This window comes from Choloepus didactylus, chromosome 7, assembly GCF_015220235.1.
Source record: "Choloepus didactylus isolate mChoDid1 chromosome 7, mChoDid1.pri, whole genome shotgun sequence".
Taxonomy (NCBI): domain Eukaryota; kingdom Metazoa; phylum Chordata; class Mammalia; order Pilosa; family Megalonychidae; genus Choloepus; species Choloepus didactylus.
In genome coordinates this window covers 16,203,723-16,230,848 of record NC_051313.1, presented here as the reverse complement: position 1 = coordinate 16,230,848, position 27,126 = coordinate 16,203,723, and the positions used below count along the sequence as shown (strand labels likewise).

Here is a 27,126-nt window from a genome sequence, read left to right as displayed (position 1 = left end):
GATCATGCAATCAATATATATGGGTGTATATAGTTTGATTCTCACTTTTTTATGCTTAAAATTTTATTGTGAACATTTTCTATGCCACTGTTCTTTTAAAAATTATTTCTAATGGCTGTGGAGTATGCCTTCTTAAGGATGTGCCATAATTTATTTTTCCGTTTCTTTAATTTATAAGTAAACAGTGTGGTAGGTATCCTTATATGTAAATCTGTCTATTCTGTGTACTTAGGGAAATGCCCAGAAGTAGAATTATTAGGTTACAGGTTGGGCACAATTTTAACTCTCTAGTAACACATTGTCACGTGATCCTCTGGACAGTGTGTCATAGCTTTTGCTCCTAGAGACATTCTGGGGGCTCCCCCTCCCCCACATTGGGCATCATCATGAAAAGCTTTGTAGGGGAATAGTTTTGATGAGGTTTAAACTGGTAATTTGAAAGGAGGAAGTGGGTTTCATTTTGACTTGATTACTTAATGACTTGGTTAATTAAAACTTAATTCATGAAAGCCATCTTAACTCCTAATTTTTTCTTAGGTTGTTCAAGCCTTACAGTTAGTAGATTGTGCTTTTGGGATGCTGATGGAAGGTCTCAAGCAGCGGAACTTACACAATTGTGTCAACATAATTCTTTTGACTGATCATGGTATGATTTTTTAAACCCCATTTTATCACTTCAAAGAGCATACAAGCCTAATAGTAATATTGTAAAATCTGTCCTTCCAGACCTAGAAGCCCTTGAATAGGCGAAGAATGAGTAGGCTGTGATGAAGAGAGGTCTATAAATTTCTTGTTTAATTATTCTAACTTTCCTTTTGAAAATCCACCATTTACTTTTATTTCTGTAAAAATGGAGTTAATCGTACTTAATACTGATGTTTCAGATTTGTTACTCAATCAGTACAGAAGTGCTCATCCATCCTTCTCAGGTGGTGACACCGTCACATAGACGGGCTTCAGTTTACTCTCTTGTCTTCTTTTGCCAGGCCATGTGTGTGTTTTGTTATGTAAATGTGTGTTTAGCTTTTCATCTATAAAGTCCCTGTCACCCATTTTTCTCTACTTGAGGATTCAGTTAACCCAAGTGTTAAAGGAAGTGGGTCTGGTTCCACATCCTCAGCCACTTCATACAGATGCTTTCTCACAGCTTTAAAATACTCGTTCACTCAACAAATATTTCTGAGTGCCTACTGATGCCGCGCTCACTTCGAGGTACAGAGCATTCAGAGCTACACAAGAGTCAGAGCATCCTCTCCAGGAAGACATTCAAGCTGAGCTCTGAGGGCTGGGAGGGAACCAGGCATGGGCAGGAGGAGGAAAAGCAGGCCAGGCCTGCAGAGCCTCTGTTTCTGTACAGTTAGGACATCAGTAGAATGAGAAACAGTCATTTATTTTAAGACTTTCTAAAATGTTTCCCTGACATTTCGCCCTGTTGTTAAAATTAAAGGAAAACGTTATTATCCACATTTAAAAAAAGACATTGATAAAAATAAAAATTAAGATGCAGTCTCTTTTTGTAGCATTTTTTTTTACATTTTTTTATTGTGAAATATAACATACACAGAATAGCCCTTTCAAAGTATGATTTAACAAGTAGAGAGCAAATTGCAAAGAATGTTACAGGTTACAGTTCCACAATTTCAAGTATTTCCTTAGTGACATATATGTATATACAGAAATGTGATAACTTTAAAAGATGCAGTTTTAAGAATCAGATGAAAAAGGTTTTCACCGTTAAATCTGTTTTAGAGTGCATGCTCTTTATAAAAATGTACACAACACACTTACATAAACATTCTCCAATTCTTATTTTCTTAATGCATTGTATTATAAAAGTGAATGGTGCTTTTTGATTTAAAAATGTATCATGTGGCTTTACCAAGATGGCGGCTAGGTGAGACAGGGCAAAAAAACACCTCCGTGAAAAACACTAGATAAAAACCAGAAAGTGACCCGGAATACCGGTTACAGCGATGCGCCAGCTGGACGATGTCTCCTAGTTCCACAGGGGCCGGACACTTGGTGAAACCGGAAGTCTGCATTCTGAAATGAGTGAGTAAGCTGGCTCGAAGACCCACAGCCATGCGACCATCTGGGGAAGCCAGGGTTTGGCGTTTGGAGACCGACGGGCTCTTTTAAAAAAAAGAAAGGGAAAAACCCAGGAGCGGCTGAAGTTGCGATACTGGGAACCACACAGTAAAACACAGCAAGAGGGGGCTGGGTCGGCCTCTCAGTGTCTGGCCTGGAAGATAGCCCACTGCAGATACCCTCGGGGCAGGGGAAACAGAGGGGAGAGTCGGAAGCAGAAAGAAACCCCGTGGCTCGCAGCTGGCTCCCCCGGAGGGCTGGATAAACTCCTGCCCGGGGCCGTGCCCACAGCCCAGAGCCCCGTGAGTTGTCCCGGAGCTGGGAAGGAGGAACTGTGCGAGGAGAGGGTGGTTGAGACGCCCCATTCAGCCATCTTTGCTTCAGGCTGAGAGCGCCGCTGCACAGCCCGGCGGCCCGGGCTTCCCTTGAGGGATGGCGTGCACTGGTGATGTAGCACGGCATTCCCTCGGCAGAGGTCCTGGAAGATCACGGCTGGGCAGGGGGACCCGCTTGGAGAACCTAGGGACACCACGCCAAGTCCGGTGGTTTGTGGGACAGCGAGAGAGAGGGTCTGGGGCTGAAATGAAATGAAGGCTTAGACTCCTGCGGCAGCCTTGAATCTCCAGGAACCTGGGGGATTTGAATATTAAAGCTGTCCTTCCTCCCTGGCCACCCGTACACATGCCCCACATTCAGGGCGGACGGCTCCAGCAACACACCCAAACTGAGTTCTCCAAGTGAACCCCACAAGAATCATTTCCCCACACACCACAGGGACAAGATGGAGAACTGACTTGAGGGGAATAGGTGACTCACAGATGCCATCTGCTGGTTAGTTAGAGAAAGTGTACGCCACCAAACTGTATTTCTGAAAAATTAGATTGGTTTCTTTTTTTTTTTTTTACAACTTGAAAGAACCCTATCAAGCAAAGCAAATGCCAAGGGACCAAAAACAACAGAAAATCTTAATGCATATGATAAAACCAGATGATATGGAGAATCCAACTCCAAACACACAAATCAAGATATCAAAAGAGACACAGTACTTGCCAAATTTATCAAGGAACTACAATCGAGGAACGAAAACATGGCAAAGGATTTAAAGGACATCAAGAGGACCATGGCCCAGGATATAAGTGACATAAAGAAGACCCTAGAAGAGCATAAAGAAGACATTGCAAGAGTAAATAAAAAAATAGGAGATCTTATGGAAATTAAAGAAACTGTTGGCCAAATTAAAAAGACTCTGGATATTCACAATACAAGACTAGAGGAAGCTGAACAGCATCTCAATGACCTAGAAGTCCACAGGACAGAAAATGAAGGAACAAAAGAAAGTATGGAGAAAAAAATTGAAAAAATCAAAATGGATCTCAGGGATACGATAGATAAAATAAAACATCCAAACTTAAGACTCATTGGTGTCCCAGAAGGGGAAGAGAAGGGTAAAGGTCTAGAAAGAGTATTCAAAGAAATTGTTGGGGAAAACTTCCCAAACCTTCTACACAATATAATACACAAAGCATAAATGCCCAGCGAACTCCAAATAGAATAAATCCAAATAAACTCACTCTGAGATATATTCTGATCAGACTTTCAGATACTGAAGAGAAGGAGCAAGTTCTGAAAGCAGCAAGAGAAAAGCAATTCACCACATACAAAGGAAACAACATAAGACTAAGTTGTGACTACTCAGCGGCCACCGTGGAGGCGAGAAGGCAGTGGCATGACATATTTAAAACTCTGAGAGAGAAAAATTTCCAACTAAGATTACTTTATCCAGCAAAACTCTCCTTCAAATTTGAGGGAGAGCTTAAATTTTTCACAGACAAACAAATGCTGAGAGCATTTGCCAATGAAAGACCTGCCCTACTTCAGATTCTAAAGAGAGCCCTACCAACAGAGAAACAAAGAAAGGAGAAAGAGATATAGAGAATTTTAACACACATGTATAGTACCTTACATTCCAAATCACCAGGATACTCATTTTTCTCTAGTGATCTTGGATCTTCCTCCAAAAGGGACCATAACCTGGAACATAAAACAAGCCTCAAGAAATTAAAAAAAAAAAAAAAAATTGAATACTCAAAGCACATTCTCCAACCACAATGGAATACAAATAGAAGTCAATAATTTTTGAACTGTAACTCCGCTATTTACTTCCTACATGATATAAAATACACAAACTCTAATAACAAATCAGTGGTTTTGAACTCAATGTAAAATATGTAATTTTAGACAACTATATAAAGGTGGGGGAAGGGAGGAGTATAGGAACATAGTTTATGTGTCCTATTGAAGTGAAGGTGGTATCAAAGAAAAACAAGATTGTTATGGATTTAAGAGGTTAATTTAAGCCCCACAGTAAACACAAAGAAATTATCAGAGAATATGACCATAGAGATGAAAAGTAGAGTATGGGTTAAGAGAAATGGGGAAAGGGGCAATGGGGAGTTAAGAAATGAGTGTAGGGTTGCTGTTTGAGGTGAAGGGAAATCTCTAGTAATGGATGGTGGGAAAGAGCATTACAACATTCTAAATGGGATTAATCCCACTAATGGAATGCTAGGGAGGGGGTGGAATGGGAAGATTTAGGCTGTATATATGTTTCCACAACTGAAAAAAAAAAAAAAAAAGAGTCTAAATAGATGACAATTGAATGCCAAGGATGAACTTGGATGGGATTGGAGGTTGGAGGACAGGTGGCTCAAAGGGACACAGTTGAGACATAAGGAAAAGGAAATATAGAGTGTAAGCTTTGTATCATTGTTGAATCTCTTGTACTTCTTAGCTACGCTTAATGGAATTGCATAAAAGAATGTTCTTGTCCATGGGAAGTGTATATGTGAATTATAGTGTATGTTCAAGGATGTGTGCAGCTAGCTCTCATATGTTCAGAAGACAGAGCAATAGATGATGGATGATAGGTCGGGAGGGAGGGAGGGAGGGAGAGAGGGAAAGAAATAACTATATGACAGCATGTTAAAGTTGGTGGATTGAGCTATCGGGGGAGGGGAGTCAGGGTATGATGGAATTCTGTGCATGGGGTTAGTATTGTTTTTGCAACTGTTCCTATAACTTTGAATTTATTTCAAAATTAAAAAAAAATGTATCATGTTTCCTTATGAAGAAATTAGATATTTTTAAGTTTTCATTTACCTCCTACAAAGGATTGTCTTCTTGAAAATCACTTTCATTGAATATATGATCTGTTTATAATTTCTGCTTATTCTTCATTCATAGATACAACACCTTCTCCATGCCATTATTTTCACATCCTACCCATCAGAGTAAAGTAATAGGATATATTGTTTAAGTTTTCTGTGGAATTTGGTTGAGATCTACTAACACAAAATATCTGCTACTTGACAGGATCAAAGACCACCATCATTTCCACTTACATACATTTGATGGATAATTATTTTTTTCTGTTTTTTTTTTCGGTTCAGGAATGGATCAGACTTATTGTGACAAGATGGAATATATGACTGATTATTTACCCAAAATAAACTTCTACATGTTTGAAGGGCCTGCACCCCACATCAGGTCTAGTAATGTACCCCAAGGCTTTTATGCTTGTAAGTATGAAGACATGCACATGAAAATCAAGAAAAAATTCAGGATGAATAATGATAACTCCTAAATTCTGAGAAGCCCTTCTTATTTCCCTGGATGACCATACAGAAACAAATAAGAAATTCCATGTTTAAGTACAACCGAACATCTATGCTAATATCTAATATTATTAGGTTAAAATATATTCTACTTTGTTCTTAAATCCTAAAGTAAATGTTGTATTTAATTTTACCATATCATAGTCTTAATATATTTATATGCCAAACCTACCTGAGTTGTTCACATTTTTAGTCATAGTACCAATTATAATGTGATTCATTTTTTTCTTTCTTTTGAAACAGTTAATTCTGAAGAAATTGTTAGGAACCTTACTGTAAGTATACAGTCTCCTCAATACATTAATTTATATGATGCCTTAATCTGGATTTCCAGAAATCTTATTCTAGTTCTGAATCCAAGCCAGTTGTGATTTAGTTTTTAAACCCTCCATGAACATTATTTTATCAGTTGCATAGCAGTTGTTTTCATCTTAGTTGTTTTCACTTGGGGATTGAAGCTTCTACGAAAGTTAGTTTTGGGTAACTGATTTGCTGAACTGGTTGATGTCCCATTAAAAAGGGATATACTAGGGGGCTTTAGGCAGCTTTGCTTTTTGTATATTTTTGGGTGTGGCTTTATTCAGAAAATGACAATCATAGACTCTCTTTTTTTTGATGCAATTTTATTGAGATATATTCATACACTATATAATCCATCCAAAGTATACAGTGGCCCACAGTATCATCATATAGTAGTGCATTCATTGCCACATATCAATTTTAGAACATTTTCATTACTCCAAAAAATAGAAAAAAAGTAAAAATAAAAAAGGACACCAAAAACATCCCATACGTCTTATTCCCCCCGTTATTTATTTATTTTTGTCTGTATCTTATTACTCATCTGCCCATACACTGGATAGGGGGAGTGTCAGTCGCAAAGTTTTCATAATCACACAGTCACATGATAAAAACACTATAGTTATACAGTTATCATCAAGAATCATGTCTACTGGATTATGGTTCAGTAGTTCCAGATATTTCATTCTAGCTGCTCTGATACACTAGAAACCTAAGGAATAGCTATATAAATCATAAGAATAACCTCCAGAATGACTTCTCGACTTTATTTGAACTATCTTAGCCACTGAAACTTTATTTTGTTTTATTTCTTTTCACCTTTTTCATCAAGAAGGCATTCTCAATCCCATGATGCCAGGGCCAGGCTCATCCCTGGGAGTCATGTCCCATGTAGAGGGGAGAAGTCATAGACTCTTACAGATCTTTTTGAAAAATCATCTCTTTAACCCCTAAGTAGTACTGCAAATGGTTTTGTTTGGCTTCCACATCTCAGTTTGTAAATAAATGAGTAGGGAAAATTCCAGAAAGCTTAAAGCAGTGTTTTTCAAAGTGAGGTTCCCTGTTGCTAGAGAGGACTGAAATGTTCTTACATAGTAAGTTGAAGTGTTGTGTATTTAAAGCATACTCACAAATATATACATATGCTTAAAGTATATAATGTATTACGTGGAATTCATGAGTTTATTATTGCATGGGATGAGGCTTAATTTATTTCAGTGTAGGTAGTATGCAATGATAGTAAAAATTGTGAGAATGGAATGTGAATGATTGAAGGGAAGGAAATGATGGGTAAAGAGTGGTTAGTAAAACTTGGGACCTACTACAAGTTTGAAGCAGGAATGACAATCACAGTAGATATCCTTTAGAGTCTTTTTCACTTATTTTTCTTCTTACACCTTCTGATGTTCTGATACTGAGTATAAAATGAACAACCATCCCACCCCCTACTGGTGAAGGGTGTACATGCAGTGTTGTCATGTTTATTGAATGCATAAATGGTAGTTTAGATTTCAGTGTGAGTTCTCTAAATCCACATATCATTTTCCTTTGTGCCATCACTTCATGCCGTATAGTTGACATCCTAATGGTGAGGAAGGGCAAGTCTAATAATCCCAGTAGTGCAAGGGGATTGGATACTGCCTTAGTTTTGCTAGGCTGCTATGATAAATATTACAAACCAGTTTTGGCTTAACAGGAATTTATTGCCTCACAGTTATAGATGTTAGAAGTCTTGTTTCCTCTTGGAACTGGTAGCTTTCTGGCTGGCTGGAAATCCTTGGGTTCCTTGGCTTTCCCTTTACATGGCCATGTCCTCGTCTTTCTCTTCTGCTGACTTCTTGCTTCTGGCTTCTTCCCATGATTTTTTCTTATTCTACCTTCTGTTTTTTTCTCTCCAATTGTAAGTAGCTCAAATTAAGACCCATCCCTTTTATGGGGCTACACCTTAACTTGAAACAACATCCTTAAGATATCCTATTTATGGTGGATTTCCACCACAGGAATGCAAACCACGACCAAGCACAATTCAGTCAACTTCAGATGCCACAGGCTTTGAAATCCATTACCTGGTACCACAGATATGAACTGGGCCTTGTGTTACAGAGCCCCCTAAAAATGGGCTACCATTTCACATAGTAGCCCATTATTCCCAGGAAACGATTTCCCGTGATGGTTCAATATTCCCAGTAGTGCTGGTCTGTGGGCCTCTATTAAGCTTATAATGAACAAATATAACCAAAATGTGAATTGCTAACTCTGAAGTTCTTCAATATTCTGACCACAAAATAGTATCACCATCTGTATTAGCCAAGGGTCTCTAAGGAATCAGAACCAGTAGGAGATAGCTGTAAATATGAGATTTATAAAAGTGTCTCCCGCAACTGTGGAGATACACAAATCCAAGTTACATAGGGCAGGTCAAGAGCTGGCAACTCCAATAAAGATCTTAGATGAACTCCCCAGGAGAGGCTGGCTGGCTGAAGGGGAAATGAAAATTCTCTTTTCTCCCTTAAAATCTTCAACTGATTGGATTAAATCCAACTGTTTGGATTCTTTCATTGCAGAAGAAGCTCCCTTAGTTAATTGTAGATGTAATCAGCCACAGATGCAATCAACTGACTGATGATTTAATAAACCAGCCAGGAAGTGTCCTTGCAGTAATGCTTAAGCCAGTGCTTGCTTGACCAGACACCTAGACACCATCACCTGGCCAAGGTGACACATGAACCTAACTGCCATCACACCATCAACTTTGTTTTTAGATAAAATGGCCAGAATCATATCTCAACTCTGGTGTCTTCATCCCAACACCCATATGAAAGGAATAACCCTGTTTCTTCAGAGGTTGATAGTATAGTCCCATTTTTCCCTGGATTGACTTGCCTACACCCCAGTTAGGAGATTGTGGCTGGTCAAATGGTCTGTGGTCCTCGGGCACATCCTTGCCCCTTGTATCGTGAGGGAAGCTGCGTACTCAGCAGCTGCCATCATGTGCCTGCCTCAAAGTTGCAAAAATATTGGCTTAATAAGGGAATAGATAAGAAGGCTGAAGAAAATATACCAAAATTAGGAAGAAAACTGACAAAAAAATATGTGCAAATGATACTTTCTCACTTTCATTCTGTAACTCTTTGCTCTACCGTTTTCTATATTTATTTTAAACTGTGTTTTAAAAAAGCATATGTTGTGTACTTTTCATATATAATTTAAATTGAAGCATTGCAATTGCCACTCTAAATCTAAACTTCTTACTGATTCCTATTCTCTGTTAAAAGAGGAGGGGAGAGTCACAGTGGTTTGATATATGCATAGGAATAAAAACTTAAAGTACCAAACACCAAATCATAATTAAAATTACATTTCTGATTGCAACCTAAATATTGCAACAATAAAGGCAATGTAATTAGGGAATCTGACCACACTGACAACAGATTTAATATTCCTATTTTATTTACTGTGCTTAAATCCCCTTGCTTTTTGAAAGTGCTTAACAAATTATCTTACAAGATTAAGTTTTGAAGCAGTTTGCCCATTTTGTGTTTCATGAAGAAATAATTTCCTGTTTTTTCAGTGCTGAAAACTTGATCAGCATTTCAAACCCTACTTGCCTCCTGATTTGCCCAAACGACTGCACTATGCCAACAATGTCAGAATCTACAAAGTTCTTCTCCTGGTGGAGCCGCAGTGGCTGGCAGTGAGGTTGATGTGTCTATTTACTTACAATATTTTAGCAATCATCTTTCCTCATAAGCACATTTAACCTTATCCCACAATTATGGTCATAGAATTTTTCCTGAGCATTGACATTTTCTTGACATTTTATGTACTACCATGCTGTCTAGCAATTCTGTATTTGGACTTGTGATAAGCTTGGTGATCTTGGCATCTGAATTTTCACAATATAAGGTTAGAGTGAGGGAGGAGGCAGAGACTTTGCCATCAGTATCTGCACATTTCTCACCTCCACCCTCCTCTGTCTTTAGGCAGCAGACAGGATAAAGTTGGCATCAGTTGCCTTCCAGCTGGGAGTAATCAGTTGAGTAGATGGCTCCTTAAGATATTTTTTATGTCTGTGATTTTTTTTTAAGAAGAGCACTTTGTGACTATAAGACCAACCAAGTATCTTTGACCTTTTTTTTTCTTTTTCTAAATGTAATTCATATTGATCATTCCACATTTGCAAAATATAAATTTGTTTAGAGAAAATTAAAACCATTCTGAATCACTCCATGCCCAAATCATCAATCAATGCACTTAGTCAACAGAAGTATATTGCCTATCCGCTATGTGTGTGCCCTGCCCTGTTGCAGATGTTTGGGCTATTGGCACAATTCCTTTCTGTGCTCTGGTGGAGACCCACAGAGAGCTACTGAAGAAATGAATATACACTTTGCAGTAGTTAAACTAATGTCTCACTTTTGTACTTTGTTCCAGTATTCTTTCATGTGGGTAAGTTGCTATAATTGACAATATATTCTGATCTATCTTGTTTTACGCACTTCATAATACCAAGAGGGTGGCTAAACCCATGGCTCACACATGATCACAGAGTAGAGGAGTGGCTGAAGGATATGGCTGGCAAAGAGGAAAGAAGAGCAGGGAGCTGGGCTCTAATACCAGTGTGTTGCATGATAAGAAATTCTTGATTTTTCAGGATGTTGTTATGGGATGACTGGTAAACCCAAGCAGTGTGCAGCTAGGCCAGAAAATGTGCAGTTTCACACTGAACCACGAGATGGTGCAGGTGTTTCTACTTGGGGCTGGAGCGTTGCAGCCCTTTGTGTGCATCTGTGGGCTGTGCTACAACTCAGGACAACATTCTATAAAAGAAACTCTTTCCTTAAAATATGTGAACAAAATTAAGCCTTACTAATATTGATATACAAGATTGTTGGTAATTTATGTATGTAATGTATAAATAAATATACGTCCCAATGGGGATATGTACTCCAAATATTTACTGTTAGGAGGATGAGATCAAAGTAGTTAGGTGCACCTGGGAAAGCACCTGCCATCTGACAACAGGACCTGCGGGTTATGTAATGAGATTCCAGCAGCCAGAGTATGTCTGCATATCAAGCATTAACATCCAGCCTCAAATAATGATCTTTCTATAGTGTTTGAAAAGCCAGCAGTGACCTAAGAGTTCAATCCTGGCTCCCTTCTAGCTACTTGTGAGACCTTGGACAAGGCTGGTATCTCAAGACTTCATTTTCTTTGCATGTAACACCAGATTAGCCTGGTTTTTGTTATTCTGTTGCCAGTAATGTACAAGGTAAATTAAATTATATCAAAGGAAAATTTATATACAGCTATAAAAAGAGCAACTGCAGAATCTAATCTGATTTAATTCTGGGTTCACTCTATCCCCAACTCTTAAAACACAAATCTCAGTCTATCTAGTTTATAAACGAAAGTGTGTCATCTTTAGTAATAAATATGCAATATTTAATATTTAGATTAGATTTCCTGGGTTCACTCTATCCCCGACTGTTAAACTGTGAATCTCAGTCTACTTACTTGTTAAATGAAACTGTGTCTTTTTTTTTACAATATTTTTTTACAATATGCAGTATTTGGTAGTTAGATTAGATTCCTTTGTCAACATTATAGCTAACTTCATCTGTTAGTGTAATCCGTTTTCATCATTGTCATCCATATTTTGCCTAAAATATTTTACTAATTTGGGGAAACCCAATGTATTTGAATCTATATTTGAAGGATTGTTAAAGTGCTTTTTCAGAAAATATAAATGATACCTTCATATTTTAGAATAGCAATGGACAAGTCCCAGCTCTTTGCTATGAACTGGAGCTAACAATCAGGTTTCCACCTTGCAGTGCGTGTTGGGTGGAAGACAATAATTCTTATCAGGTATGATAACTGCTGCCCTAGGAGTGCAAGTTCAAGGAAACAGGAAGGATGCAACATATTGGGTGTGAGAATGCTACCTGATAGGTTCCTCACCTGGATTGTAAAGATGCAGCATGGGTTAGATTAAATGCTGTCATACAGTAGATCTGCCCTGTGCACTTGTGCAGTTTGTGCACTGTTAGAAGGCACCCAGCCAAGAAGATGGGTAGGACCTCAGTTTCCCAAACCCTTATGGGGTCTGTCAGCACGAAGTCTCAAGACCCCTTTTATTGGCCTGAATTTAGCCTTCTTATTACCAAGCCTTGAGCACTGCCAGGTTGTGTTCTATCAGAGGTGCTTCTTTCTCAGTTGCCTTTTTCAAACCAGCAGCAACTCTAAGTTAAGAAAGGGAAGAGAGAAGGAGGCAGGTTTCTGGACAGAAGGACTAGAGTCCAACAATTGCAGGCAGTTCAGGATTGTTGGAACACCAGGTGAATGAAGTACTCTCTGCATGAAGGACCTTATCTGGGTGATGTTTATCCTGAAGAAAGGAAGAGACCAAGATATGAAGTGCTCAGAGGAGAATATATATCAAGATTTGCATTTTGGAGTGCTCAGTCTATTTGCTATTAGGAGGAGACACTCAGGCAAGACGCTAGGGTGCCAATTGGAAAAGTGATCCAGTCCTTACCACTCTGACAGCTCAGTGGAAGCTGTGAAGTGGAGGGGACGGCGAGACTAGGTAGGGGCATGCCACTAGATAGTTTGTATGGTTAACTTATGACTGAGATTCTCCAGGATAGACCTGGTGTATCATATCCTGTCCCATATTTATACTCATTAGAACATTGGTTGCCATTTCCAGCAGTGGTTTATAGTGTTAAATGGGGCTAGGTGTGTGCGTGCGTGTGTGAGTGTAGTTCTGTTATGTGGGAAGATTCTGAGCATCTGCAGGCAGGATGACCAATGAAGAAATTTGTTCAGGACACAGGTGATAAGTATCTATATGTAAGTATGTACTTCCTATCCCAGCAGGCTACTGCTCAGGATGCCAGACCCCGTGTTTCAAAGACAAAGCCCACCCCACTTGACTGCAGCAGTTTATTCCTTAGAACAGCTAACCTGATTGAACCTCTACTTCTGAAAGAGGTTGGGGGGAGCTTATTTCCAGATGCCTTTTATAGTTTTCTCACCCTGTACGACAGCAACAGTTGCCTAGATTGGTGACAGTAGAAGAGGAAAGAAAGGAACAAATGGGAAAAGTACTGCAGAGAAAGAACCGCTAGTACTTGGCACTGATGGCATATTGGGAAAAAAGTCTTGCTCATCTCCCTGCTGTGGTGGAGAAACCCAGCCTTGATTCAGCTTTACTAATTAAACATAGAGACGATAATAGGGAATTTGTTCCAAAGGATTTCATACAGTACTTGGAAGCTGAGCTCAACCATAGAAGATACGATCAACTCATCCTTTCCAAATGCCAGCTTCCATTTTTCCATATGTAATTTTCAGAGCCAAATTAATGGTTGGAAAACATAAACATGGAGAAGGAGAGCACATTTCTCAGGTGTTTACTTGGAAAGCGATGGAAAGTGGATAAAGCTTTTTCAAACAGTATTTTTATTCTTTGCTTCTGAATGTAATTCTGTGATATTTACTATAGTTTTCTAATAGAGGTGGGTTAGGAATAGTAAATATATATAAAAAAGTTTTTTTGGAAGATGGACATTGAAATAAAGGGTTCATTTCAAAAATGTTACTGACGATTTGGTTCAAAAGACCTTTTTCTTTCATTTGTGAATACTCATTCTTGCTTCCTACATAGAAACTAAAACTTAATTATCCCCAAATAATTCTGGTAATGGGTGGGAACCAAATATCTATGCAAGAAGAATAAAAACGTTCCATAAAAATTTTTGTCTATGTCAACTTTGTTTTTTTTTTTGAATTAACGAAGATATGAATATGAACTGGGCCCTAGTATAACCAAATTTAAATCCTTATAAACTAGGATTCCTCTTGCCTCCCCCAGGTCAGAGACACTGGGAACCTTTTTTCCTCCCTTTACTGCGAGCTTAGTGTGGCCTGGGCAGTCGAGGCTGACTTTTTATTTTGTGATTTAAGTTTCTCTTACAATGGAGCAAAAGTTATTCATTTTTAAAAGATAATATTTTAGATACAAATTTACAGTATTTGTCTCAGCCGAGCTGGTAATATAAGAAAATAAAATAACATTGTGTGTTTGTGTGTTAAAAATAAATGTCGAACTTACAGAATATACTGGCTTTTCCTTACCAAGTGTTTTAATTAACTTGCCCTGAGTTTTTTTTTTTTTTTTTTTTTTTTCTTTTTTCTTTGAGCAACAGGTAGAAAATCTACTAAGTACACATGTGGGAAGTCCTGCGGGCACTCTCACAAGGAAAGAGGTGATAGGGAAGAGGCCCCAGCACTGTGGGGCAATCTGCTATTACGAGTTGTCACTTTTGTAATTTTTATTAACTGTTTGATTACCCTCCCTGAGTATTTTTTAAAGCAAATGTTATTGAGATATAGTCACACACCATATAGTCCATCCAAAGTATATAATCAGTGGTTCACAGCATCATTCCATAGTTGTATAGTCATCACCACAATCAATTTTAGAACATTTTCATTAGGCCTGAGTATTTTTTATTCATACTATTATTTCCCTAGACATCTAAACTGTAAAATTAAACATCAATATTTATTTCCCAGTTCCAAAGATGTATTTCTTTATTGCCTTAAATAACATAGGAATCAAACTGGTCTTAATCATGCAGACATTGATGTGTAAAGGTATAGGGGAGCTTGAAGACACATTCTTTTATTTTTTTGCCAATGTTTAATAGTCAATGATTTTTGAATTCTGTTTTCAGACCCTGGAGAGATCCCACCATTCTGTTTGTTCCTCTATAATTACAGATTTGAGCATGAAAATAAATATATTTATGCTGTTGTTGACAGAAAAAAAATTACTTCTGTAAAAGAAGGCACATAAAATCTGTTAAAGCTCAGCTTTTTACTAAGAACTCATATAGGTATAATTATTAGAGTGTAATAATACTGTTGTTTTTTTTTTTATAGGAGTAAAGCGAACAAGGACTGTGGAGGAGGCACCCACATGTATGACAATAAGTTTAAGAGCATGAGGGTAAATAAACTGCATTTGCTTTACCCTTTATTTTTCTTTCTTTTAAATTCATTTTTATTGCGATATGTTCACAAACCATACGGTCATCCAAAGTCTGCAATCAGTTGTTCACAGTACCATTATATAGTTATGCACTCATACCACAATCAATTTTTGAACATTTTCATTACCACAAAAAAAGAATAAGAATAAAAAGTAAAAAAGAACACCCAAAACATCCCATATCCCCCATCCTTCCCTGTTATTCATTTTCTTTTTGTCTTCATTTTTCTACTCATCTGTCCGCACATTGGATAAAGGGAGTGTGAGCCACAAGGTTTTCACAGTCACACGATCACACAGTGTAAGTTACAAAGTTCTACATAGTTATATCGTCGTCTTTAAAAGAGTCAGTGCTATTGAGTTGCAGTTAAATGGTTTCAGGAATTTCCTTCTAGCTATTCCAATACATTAAAAACTAAAAAGGGATATGTATATAATGCATAAGAATAACCTCCAGAATGACCTCTCGACTCTATTTGAAATCTTTCGGCCACTGAATTTTTTTTTTTGCTTTTCCCCCCCTTTTTAAATGAAGATTTATTCACATACCATACAATCATCCAAAGTACACAATCTGTTGATCACATTACCCTGATATAGTTGTTCACGCACCACCCTGATCAATCTTTTTTTTCCCTTGTACCAGAAAATGTGAAAGCAAGAATAAAAAAACAAGAGTAAAAACAAAACACCCAAATTGTCCCTCCTACCCCATTCTTCGTTTTTTTTTTGTTTTTTTTTTGGCCCCCCATTTTTCTACTCATTCATCCATCCACTGGACAAAGGGGCATGTGATCCGCATGGCTTTCCCAGTCACATTGTCACCCTTCATAAGCTACATTGTTATACAATTGCCTTCAAGATTCAAGGGGTCTGGGTTGTAGTTTGATAGTTTCAGGTATTTACTGCTAGCTGTTCCAATTCATTAGAACCTAAAAAGAGTTATCTATATTGTGTGTAAGAGTGCCCACCAGAGTGACCTCTCAGCTCCTTTTGTGGTCTCTCAGCCATTGAAACTTATTTCATTTCCTTTCACATCCCCCTTTTGGTCAAGAAGATGTTCTCCATCCCATGATGCCAGGTCTAAATTCCTCCCTGGAAGTCATATTCCATGTTGGCAGGGAGATTTACACCCCTGGGGGTCAGATCCCACACAGGGGGTAGGTCAGCCACTGAATTTCTTTTTCATTTCATTTCTCTTCCTGCTTTTGGTCAGGAAGACTTTCTCAATCCTATGGTGCTGGTTCCAGGTTCATCCCTGGGAGTCATGTGCCACGTGGCCAGAGAGATTTACACCCCTGGGAGTCATGTCCCATGTAGGGGGGAGGGCAGTGAGTTTACCTGCTGAGTAGGTTTAGAGAGAGAGGCCACATCTGAGCAACAAAAGAGGTTCTGTGAGGGAGACTCTTAGGCACAATTATATGTAGGTTTAGCCTCTCCTTTGCAGTAACAAACTTCATAAGGGCAAACCCCAAGATCAAGGGCCCAGCCTTCTAAACTGGTAGTCCCCAATGCTTGTGAGAATATCAGTAATTCCCCAGTTGGGGAAGTTTAATATTTCCACATTTCCCCCGAGTCCCTCAAGGGGGCTTTGCAAATACATTTTTATTCTCTGCCCAAATTACTCTGGGATGTATCAGGGCTTCACACTAACCTGTACAAACCAACAAGATTTCACTCCCTAGTCAAAATTCCATGTAGTATGGTATTGGAGTAAACTGACCAAACAAGTTAAATTATATAGTGTGCTACAAAAAAATATAGATTTTGCACCTAAGAAACATCTCTTCCTTTGGTCTTACACAGAAGTTGAAATTTTAAAACACCATCAGTATCACCCTTTACCTGTTAGTCTGGTTTACCTTAGTCCTAACCAAGTTCATTTCGTTCATGTCTCTAATTGAAGTCTGATCTCTTTTTCAGACTCTTTAACATTTGCCATATGGGGTAATGCTGACATTCATAGCTGCCGGACTCTGGCTCTGAGTCTCAGGTGTTCCACAGATACCCAAAATTCCGGAGACTGACCAGGTTATACACAAAAAGCTCAGCATCTCAGAATTTAGAAATGGCCATCACAACTCAGGAATAGATGTAACTGCTGTAAGAGCTTACAATCTAGGAACCTTTACAATAATCCTTCCCCTAATAACCTATACCCTCAGATTCAATTCTCAGAGTTTGCTCATTATAGTTATTCCATATTAGTGAGGTATTATAATCTTTTTCTTTTCATTTCTGGTTTATTTCACTCAACACACTGTCCTCAGTGTCCACCTAGTTGCATACCTCACAACTTCATTCCTTCTTGTAGCGGCTCAATATTCCATGTATGTATACTTCACAGTTCACCATTGCTTATCAGTTGATGTACTCTTAGGCCACCTCCATCCATTGCAAATTGTGAGTACTGCCACCATAAACACCACTGTGCAAATGTCCATTCGTGTCCCTGTTCTCAGTTCTTCCAATATACCCAATAATGGGGTTGCAGGACCATATGGCAGTATACACAATATACCCAATAATGGGGTTGCAGGACCATATGGCAATCCCATACTTAGTTTCCTGTGAAACCACTACACTGCCCTCCAGCTGGGCTGCAACATTCTACTTCCAACAATGGTTAGGTACATCCCTCTCTCCACATTTTCTCCAGCCCTTGTATCCCTCTGTTTATTTTCAAAACAGCTTTATTCATACACCATCCATTCCCTCCTAAGTAAACACTCAATGGTTCCTGGTATAATTATGTAGTTACACATTCACCACCACGTTCAATATGAGGTCATTTCCATTTCTGCTATTTCTTCTCTTTCAATTTGGCATTTGCAGGGTCCTTGTATATCCTCTTCCAGCATTTCAGACAATTCAGAATTATCCATTTTTTCATTGAATCTCTGGAGAGAAGTTTTCAGTAGCTGTTTATGTCACCATGTTGATGATGTCATCCCCCTCAATTGCCTTTTTACCCTTTTAACAAAGTTCTTTGAAGCACTGAAGTATTTGATTTTGATGAATTCCCATTTATCTATTTTTATTTTCATTGCTTGTGCTTTGGGTGTAAAGTCTGAGAAACTACCACCTATCACTAGATCTTGAAGAAGAATGGAACGGCGAACTGTGGTGCATTTTTTATGAGCAAATATTTATTCAAAAGTTACTTTGTGATAAACACTCTTCATGTTCAAGATTTTAAAGACATGTGGGATCAGAGTAGGCAAATGTCCCCACTGCTCCCATGAAGCTTTGATTCTAGCAGAGAGGTATAGACAACATGCATAATAAATGATTATATTGTATTATATGTTATGTCATAAATGCTGTGGGAAAATAAAGAAAAAACAGAGTTGAGTAAGGGAAGCTGCAGTGATTTTAAATAAGGGGGAGAGCAGGGGCTTCATCAAGGTCACGTATGAGCAGAGACTTGATGGCGGTGAAGGAATGAAACTTTGAAGTCTGTGGGGACAAGTGCTCTGGGCAGAAGGAACAGCCAGTGCCAAGGCCCTGGGGCGGGAGGAGCCTGATGTCTCGGGAGCGAGAGGAGAGATCTGAGGGCCTTTGTGAAATGGTGGAAGTGTGTAGCTGAGGTGTTGCTGATTTGGGGAAAGGAGCTGATTTCGAATGGACAAGTTAAATTCTTTTTTTTTTTTTAAAGAGAAGTAAGTTGTGGGTTTGCAGACAAACCATGCATAAAACACAGGTTCCCATATATCACCCTATTATTAACATCTTGTACCCGTGTAGTATGTTTGTTACAATTGTGGACAAGTTACATTTGAAATATCTATTAAACATGCAAGTAGAGATGTTAATAGGCAAGTAAGGAGAAAATCTGGCCTGGTGATAAAAAGTTGAGCCTTGTGCATAAAAAAATTATTTTAAAAATATGGAGTTAGATAAAATCCCATGGTTGGAGTGTAGATAGGACCAAGTACAGCCTGGGACATTTCTACCACCAGAGTGACCTAGAAGGAGCCACCAGCCAGCGAGAAAGAAAACTGGGGGAGTGTGTGTTCCTGAAGCCCAGGGAAGATGGTGTGGAGGTCACCTATGGAGACCAGCTGACAGGTCCCATAGGCTAAGCTTTATGATTTTTGAAATCTGATTGTCTTTTCTAGTTCCATCTCTGTGTGTGTGTATACACATCCACACACATATTTTATATATACATGTATCTGTAATGTATGCATATATCTCTTTCCAAATAGGAAAAATGTCGCATTCTTTATGAACATATTGTTTCTTAACTTTGCCATGGTGACTCACATCTCTGTAAATATTTGGAAAAATCTCTGGAATCTATTTATTAGGGAATACTGTATGATAATTAGGTTATCTGTTGTAAGAAAAACCTGTGCCTCCAATTCTATGCTGATTATCCTGGGGGAAAATTGTATATATGTTCTGCTGTCACCAGAAAAGAATTGCTTATCTACATTTGATACTTTTTTCCTGTTTATTTACAATTGAAAATACTTAGATCTGTTATCAATAAGTAAGTTAACACTGATTAAATATAAATCAAAATATTTAGTAAAGAGAGATATATTTGAGAAATAGGTAGATTGGGAAGTTGTGCAAAAATTTAATGCTTAGAAACTTTAACATTTTTGTCACTTATTCAGATATTTGAGCAATGATATGAGGGGGTGTGAAAATGCCGCATGATGCTAGAGGATGACTTTCTAATGTGGATCGCCCAGCCCTTGTAGAGTTGTGCTGGTGGGTTGTCACTGCTGCCCGTTTCCTGCTGCTCTGTTGGCAGGTGTGGTGCTGGGGGAGCAGGTGAGGGCAGAGGTTAGCACAACGGGGATTCTATTTCGGTTGTGATCTGCTCAAGAACAGCCGGCAGAATGATTTAAAAATCATTTTCAAAGACTGAAAAGAAAGCCTCACCAAGGCCTGGATTGCAAATAAGAGAGCTGCTAGGACATCTGTTTATGGTTTAGGTGACATCTAGTAATAGTATGACTGTCACCCCTAGGCTATCTTCTTGGCACATGGACCCAGTTTTAAAGAGAAGACTGAAATTGAACCATTTGAAAACATTGAACTCTATAACCTAATGTGTGGTAAGTACACCCATGTAAATTCACCAACAAAGGTGGATGTATTTTTTAAGATAATGTGTTTTGGGTTTGGTGATAAAGGGAATCCTAGACGGTGGATATCCTGCATTAAGAAGAGAGGAAGTAGAAGAAATTAGAAAAACAGTTAATAGATATCAGCTAAAAGACTACATTTGTTTGTTTTTCTGCTTATTGATACACATTAGATCTCAGGAGAGCAGGATTTTCTGCTAACAGGATACTATTTGATAATTTGATTAAAATAGAAGATAAATAAAATAACACTTTAAACTTTCAAAGCAGGAAAAGAAGCTAAAAACACAAGTACTTTCGCATATTTATATAGAGAAGGCTCCTGGCATAAAAGAATGGTGAGAAAGTCCTGTTTGGAGAGACACGTTATTATTATACTCAATCTTCCAGAACCTTAAAGATGAGTAAACTGCACTTTCACTTTTACCTCTAGCAATGTGGTTATAAAAATGTTCACAGTTGTCTCTCTTAATCTCTCCACTGGCTTGGATTGATTGACTGTGACTTACAAACCCAACACAGATCCATTTAAAAATATCGAGTTCTGCCTTAACATCTTAAATTCCTTGTTCCATGGCTGAGTTTGGGCTCAGGGCTGCTGGCCCTTGGCAGGGAGGGTCAGAAGGAATTAGTTAGGATTCCAGGCCTAGGAGAGATCTATTTGGTGGAATTCAGCAGGAGCCACTGAAAAGGCTGTGTTTGTAAAATGTAGGCATGCCTTGTTTTTATAGAGAAAATTAGAAAAGCTTCTAGAGATTCTAAGCAGAAATTTTAAAGTATTTCTGTCCTTAAAGAATTTTCATGTAAATAATTTTCATATAAATAAGTCAATATGCTAAGCTTAAGACTATAAATTATTTAACTTCTCTAAACTTGGTTTTACTATGCGAATAGCTATTTATACTACAAAACCATATTCTACTTAAAAAATAACGTGATCACTAAGTGATGCCCCTTTCTTCTGGCGGAAAGTACAGTTCATGAGCGTTTCCTGGGGCGCATCTGCAGTGCCTGCTCCCTCTTCCCTAGAAAGACGAGGTGATGGAAACTGGGGAGATAGCAGTGACCCCAGTGGCCAGCAAAGCCTGCGCCGTGTTGCAGCCAAATTTATTATAGGAAGTGAAGGGGCAGGTATTTGTCACTCACCCACCCCCATCCAGGACCTACATAGGAGTTGTTTCCATCAAAATGATAACTACTTTTTCCTTATTTTTATAAAACAGATCTTCTACACATTCAGCCAGCCCCAAACAATGGTACGCATGGTAGTTTAAACCATCTTCTGAAGGTGCCTTTTTATAAACCATTCCATGCTGAGGAAGTAAGTGTCAAAATCTTCTGTTTGTGGCTTTACTAATCCATTGCCCACAGATTCTCTGCAATGTTCTTGCCCCAAGCTAAAAAGTGTGAGTAATAACTTCATGTATCCATAAAAATAATGAAGGGGCAAGCTGGTCTATGACTGGGGTAGGTGACAGCCGGGCTGCGTTTGGGCTCAGATGTTTACTAAGTAAAGGTATGCGATTTTGAACCTTAACTGTAAATGCAAGTTTGTAATGCACACATGAGAAGTTTAAGTGTGTGAATAGGCTTTGTAAATGGAAAAGTCCTATTGGGAAATTAGCCCACTGTCTTTAACCATTCAAAAGAGACAACACTTGAATCCATATTTGATTTCCTCACAAACTGTTCCTCTTACAGTTTAAGCATCAGATGGTTATGGTTGGTTATTCAGAGCAGAAAGAGCTGGGAAAGGGTAGGGATCATGAGCTGGAGTTAGACTCACCCCTGGGGGAGCTGCTGTGGGGTCCACTCAGCAGGAAGTGCCCAGAGAATAGCCTGGCATTCCTAAGGGGGAGAGGTGGGGTCTTATTTCAGAATGGCGGAGACAAACAGTTGACAGGTTGAATCCCAGATGAAAGTGGGAAGGATTCTAATGGGCTGCAAGATATTTCAGGATATTTGTTTTTCTTATTCCTTTGCTATGTTTTACTTGGAAATGTTTTTTTTTTTTTTAATTTTTTTTTTGATAAATAAAGTTAAAAAAGAAAAGAGATAAAGCGGGCTCAGAGTAGTGAGATAATTTGCCCAAGGTCACAGAAGCTTGGTTTATTTTACTCTTAACTCCCAAGTTCTTTGTAAAGACGACCCCTTGCTGCTCAAAGTGGCCCTGTGACCAGCATCTGCATCACTGGCGAGCTGCTTAGAGATTCAGAAACTCTGGGTCTGCCTCAGTTTACTGAATTAGAATCTGCATTTTAACTAGATCCTCAAGTCATTTATATGCATAGCAAAGCTTGAGTTGTACTGGAAATGACTTTCACAACTCAGTTGGTGGTTCCAGCTGTTGTCAGAATGCTTCTCCCCACATCTTTGCAAACTCACACTCACTAATGTCAGTAGGAATATCTGTATTTCAGGGTAAGGGGAAAACTCAGAATTTAAACTTGTTAGTCTGGCTTCTTTCCTCAGTAGTAAAACACTTCATGTAATTGCTGCAGAAATAGTCTTGATCACTCTTTAAAAGCTGTTACCACTTCAACTTACTTTTTCCCTCCATTTTCTTGCAGGACACTGATCTAGAATGTGTGAATCAAATGCTAAATCTCACCCCAGAAGAAAGTAAGTCACTAGGAAATGTGTTAAGTCTTTGATGTTTACGTCTTAGAAGATGTTCTTGTCCAGGTGGCTCTGGTTTTATTCCTGCCCACCTCCCACATTCCTTCCCTTCAGAGCCACTGTCATGCCAGCTCAGCTTCAAAACAAAACACAATATTGCCTTTTTCTGGCTCTCCAAAATAGATTCACAGCGCATTCTGAACATATAGATTTTATTGCTAATATACAAGAGGGAAGACATATCTGAATCCAACTGTGGCAAGCATGGGGTGGTGACAAAGGCTCCCAGAACACAGCAGGTGCCTTGAAATGGTTGTGCATCATCTCCGGTCACCTGTTCCTTTTCCTAGAGGTGAACGGGCTCTCGGTCCTGCCCTGCTGCTTCCTGGCTGTGTGAACTGGGGCAGATGACTTACCCTCTCTGTGCCTCCTGGCCTCATCTGTGAGGTCGGTTCCCATCTTATATCGCTGTAAGGATGAAAGGAGCTAATCCATTGGAAGGATTTATGGCCTGCCCTGCAGCATTAGCATCATCACCTGTTATCTTTCAAGTATTCTTGCATTTGTGGTGAGAATTAATGACTCTCCTGACTGACAGGACCTCTGAGCTGACTCCAAAGTCATTGTTGGAGACCCTTGAACTCTCCTAAGTATTAAGACACCCAGTGGAGGTTCACCATGAAATGTATTATGAGCGTTTGCAGGTTTGCAGCTTTGATGCTCAGGGCAGTTCTAGGAGACTGAGGCGGGCGTCAGGGGACAAATGAGCCACGGAGAGAGCGAGCCCTGTGCCCTGGAGGAGGCGCTGGTGAGCGGCGGGCTGGGTTCTCGGGGCTTCTGGCTCCAGGGGTGCAGGGTCAACCCTTGTTATGTCCAGTAAAGGCCCCCCCCTCCTGAGGGCAGGCCTGGGGGTGTCCCTGCCACGGTGTCAGTGAGGAAACAGTCATTTCTTCAGGAAATTTCATTGTGGAAGAGTTATTTATAAAGCTTTATTATTTGGTGCACACCCAATATCAGTGCTTTCTTTGCTACTGTCAGCAGCATAAAAGGTCCTGATGACTCTCCTGGATAGTAGCTCTGGGTTTTGACTGGTGATAAATTTACGTTAGTGTGTAGCAGAGATAGGCCCTTTGTGTAGGACCTCAGATTCTCCCTTCTGGCTAGATTTCCTAAGATTCTTTTGTTTTGCAGGGAACAATAGAACTTCTGACAGCCAATACGACGCGTTAATTACAAGTAATTTGGTTCCTATGTATGATGCATTCAAAAGTAAGTAAATATTTAGATTATTAATTTAAAAATAGCTGAGCGGCTCCCAGAACTTTCGGGCTAAACACATCTTTTACTGCAATTTGTTTCTGATAGTAAGAATCCTTTTAACCTAATGTTTTAAGCGCAGATATGGAAATGATCCCGGACATAGCTTTTCAACTTCCACTTGGGTGACCCATTGACAGGATTCTCATCATTTGTTTCTGACCCTTAATTTAAGTCTATAGGGCAATTCACAAAGTGATATTATTGACGCTATTTATAAATAAATGGAAGATAAATGTTAGGCTTCAGAATTATAATTGAGGAGGCACTATGTGTGTTCTGACCACTTTAAAGAGAAATCATTATCCCCACAGCTGGTTGGTCTTAGGGAGAAATTTGGAGACTTAGTCATCTGTAATTTCAAGACTTGTTGCAATAGCAACAAAAAGCGCCATCAGTGTGGCTTTTTATTTTTGTTGAATGGAATATTTTATGGTATTACCTAATCACCTTACCACTGCCAATTTTTGAAGCAGAATTTGATGTTAACTATTTAAAATATTCCTGTGTATAATAGAAAACATTTCCACATGCAATAGAGATAGATATTTTTAACCTCTCATTATTTTATTTTTAGAAATATGGGATTACTTTCACAGTGTTCTTCTTATAAAACATGCCATGGAAAGAAATGGAGTAAATGTGATAAGTGGCCCAATATTTGATTATAATTATGATGGCCATTTTGACGCTTCAGATGAAATTACACAGTAGGTAATGTGAAATCAGATGGACTGTTTGTGATTTAGTAATAAGGCATCACGGGGGAAAACCCCAATATTTTAAATAGAAGCTGAGTATTCAAATGTTCTATAGTACATTCATGTACAGATGTTAGTATTGACTATCTTTGATCTAATTGAAATAAGAATACTACTACTTTTTTACTGTGTTTTTAGCTTGGCATGTCTTTTATATATATATATATAAATAAGTTGATAATCTTTAGAAGCTAAAGTAGGACATCAGATCTTTCCAATCATGCTTTTAGGTATGTAGCCAACACCAGGGTTCCCATCCCCACACACTACTTTGTGGTGCTGACCAGTTGTAAAGATAAGAGCCACACCCCCAGTGCCTGCCCTGGGGGGCTGGACATCCTGCCCTTCGTCATCCCTCACCGACCCACCAACGTGGAGAGCTGTGTGGTGAGTACACTGCGGTGACACTCCCTGCGCCTGGGAAGGGCTTCCTCAGGGAGCCCCTGGGCTCTCACAAAAGGGGTTCCCACTAAAATATATTTTTGAAGGTGTTTCATGGGTCGAGTTGTGCTGAAAATGATTTCATTTTGGTGTTTCTCCTTACATTATTTGTCTCTACATAAGGAATATCAATTTAAGCATGCATATGCATGCATGAGTTGTGTCTCTTTACTTAAATGTTACTATTCCATTATAGATATCTTATTCATAATCACCAATTAGAGAGTGGGTGGTATCTTTTTTTAAAGCAGTTTTATTGAGATATATTCATATACCATACAATCCATCCGAAGTGTTCAGTCAGTGCCTTTTAGTATAATCATAAAGTTGTGCATTCATTGCTGCAATCAATTTTAGAGTATTTTCATTACTCCAAAAAGAAAAAAACCCTACCCCTTAGCAGTCACCTCAATCCCTCTATCCTCCCCCAGTCCTACATAATCCCTATTCTATTTCTGACTCCACTTATTTATATTTACATTTTGTATAAATGGAATCACACAATATTTATTACTTTGTGTCTGGGCTTTCACTTAGCATAATTTTTTAAATTACTCTTTACTCTTTTATTAGAGAAGTTGCAGGTTTACATAAAAGTCATGTAAAAACTACAACATTCCCATATATCCCCCAATTGTTGACACTTTGCATTGTTGTAGTACCTTTGTTATAATTGATGAAAGAATATTAAAATATTACTGTTAATTATAGTCCATAGTTTGCATAGGTATATTTTTTTCCCATATACCACCCTATTTTAATATGTGGACTAGTGACATACATGTTATAATTCATGAAAGAACTTTCTTATATTTGTACTATTGACCACAGTCATCATCCACTACAGGGTTCACTGTGTTATACATTCCCATATTTTATTGTCTAATTTTCCTCCTAGTCACACACACGACACAAAACTTCCCCTTTCACCCACATTCGCATCCATGATTCAGTGGTGTTAATTACACTTAGAATAATGTGCTACCACCACTGCAAACATCCAAACATTTACAATCAACCTAATTACAAATTCTGCACAAATTAAGCATCATTCTCTACCCCCATTCTGTCTCCTGGTAACCTATGTTCTAGTTCTAACTCTATGAGTTTGCTTATTATAATTTATTTAAATCAGTGAGATCGTCCAATATTTGTTCTTTTGTGTCTGGCTTATTTCACTCCATATGATGTCCTCAAGGTTCATCCACATTGTTACATGCATCATGACTTCATTCCTTCTTACAGTTGAATAATATTCCATTGTGTGTGTGTGTGTGTGTGTGTGTGTGTGTGTGTGTGTGTATCACATTTTGTTTATCCGTTCATCAGTTGATGGACACTTGGGTAGCTTCCGTCTTTTGGCAACTCTGAATAATGCTGCTATGAACATTGATTTGCAAATGTTTATTTGATTCCCTGCTTTCAGATCTTCTGGTTAAATAACTAGTAGCGGGATTGCCGGATCATATGGCAATTCTATATTTAGCTTCCTGAGGAACTGCCAAACTGTCTTCCCATCAGCAGTGAATAAGTATTCCTATTTCTCCACATCCTCTCCAACACTTGTACTTTTCTGTGTTTTTTTTTTTTTAACAGTGACCATTCTAGTAGGTGTGAAATGGTATCTCATTGTGGTTTTGCTTTGCATTTCCCTAATTGTTGGTGATGCTGAACATCTTTTCATGTGCTTTTTAGCCATTTGTATTTCCTCTTTAGAGAAATACCTATTCAAGTCTTTTGCTCATTTTTTATTG

The 27,126-nt window shown here is 38.6% G+C and overlaps 1 protein-coding gene across 1 annotated transcript in view; it reads left to right on the top strand.

Moving 5' to 3' along the window:
* Positions 1-27,126, top strand: part of LOC119539570 (ectonucleotide pyrophosphatase/phosphodiesterase family member 3-like) — a 98,099-nt gene that overhangs the window by 52,598 nt on the left and 18,375 nt on the right. The window contains 11 exon segments of the mRNA XM_037843265.1: positions 538-646; positions 5,538-5,666; positions 6,006-6,037; positions 9,634-9,761; positions 15,021-15,087; positions 20,117-20,204; positions 21,458-21,555; positions 22,805-22,856; positions 24,045-24,122; positions 24,748-24,884; positions 25,162-25,318. Coding sequence (XP_037699193.1) covers positions 538-646; positions 5,538-5,666; positions 6,006-6,037; positions 9,634-9,761; positions 15,021-15,087; positions 20,117-20,204; positions 21,458-21,555; positions 22,805-22,856; positions 24,045-24,122; positions 24,748-24,884 — 918 coding nt within the window. The 3' untranslated portion in view covers positions 25,162-25,318.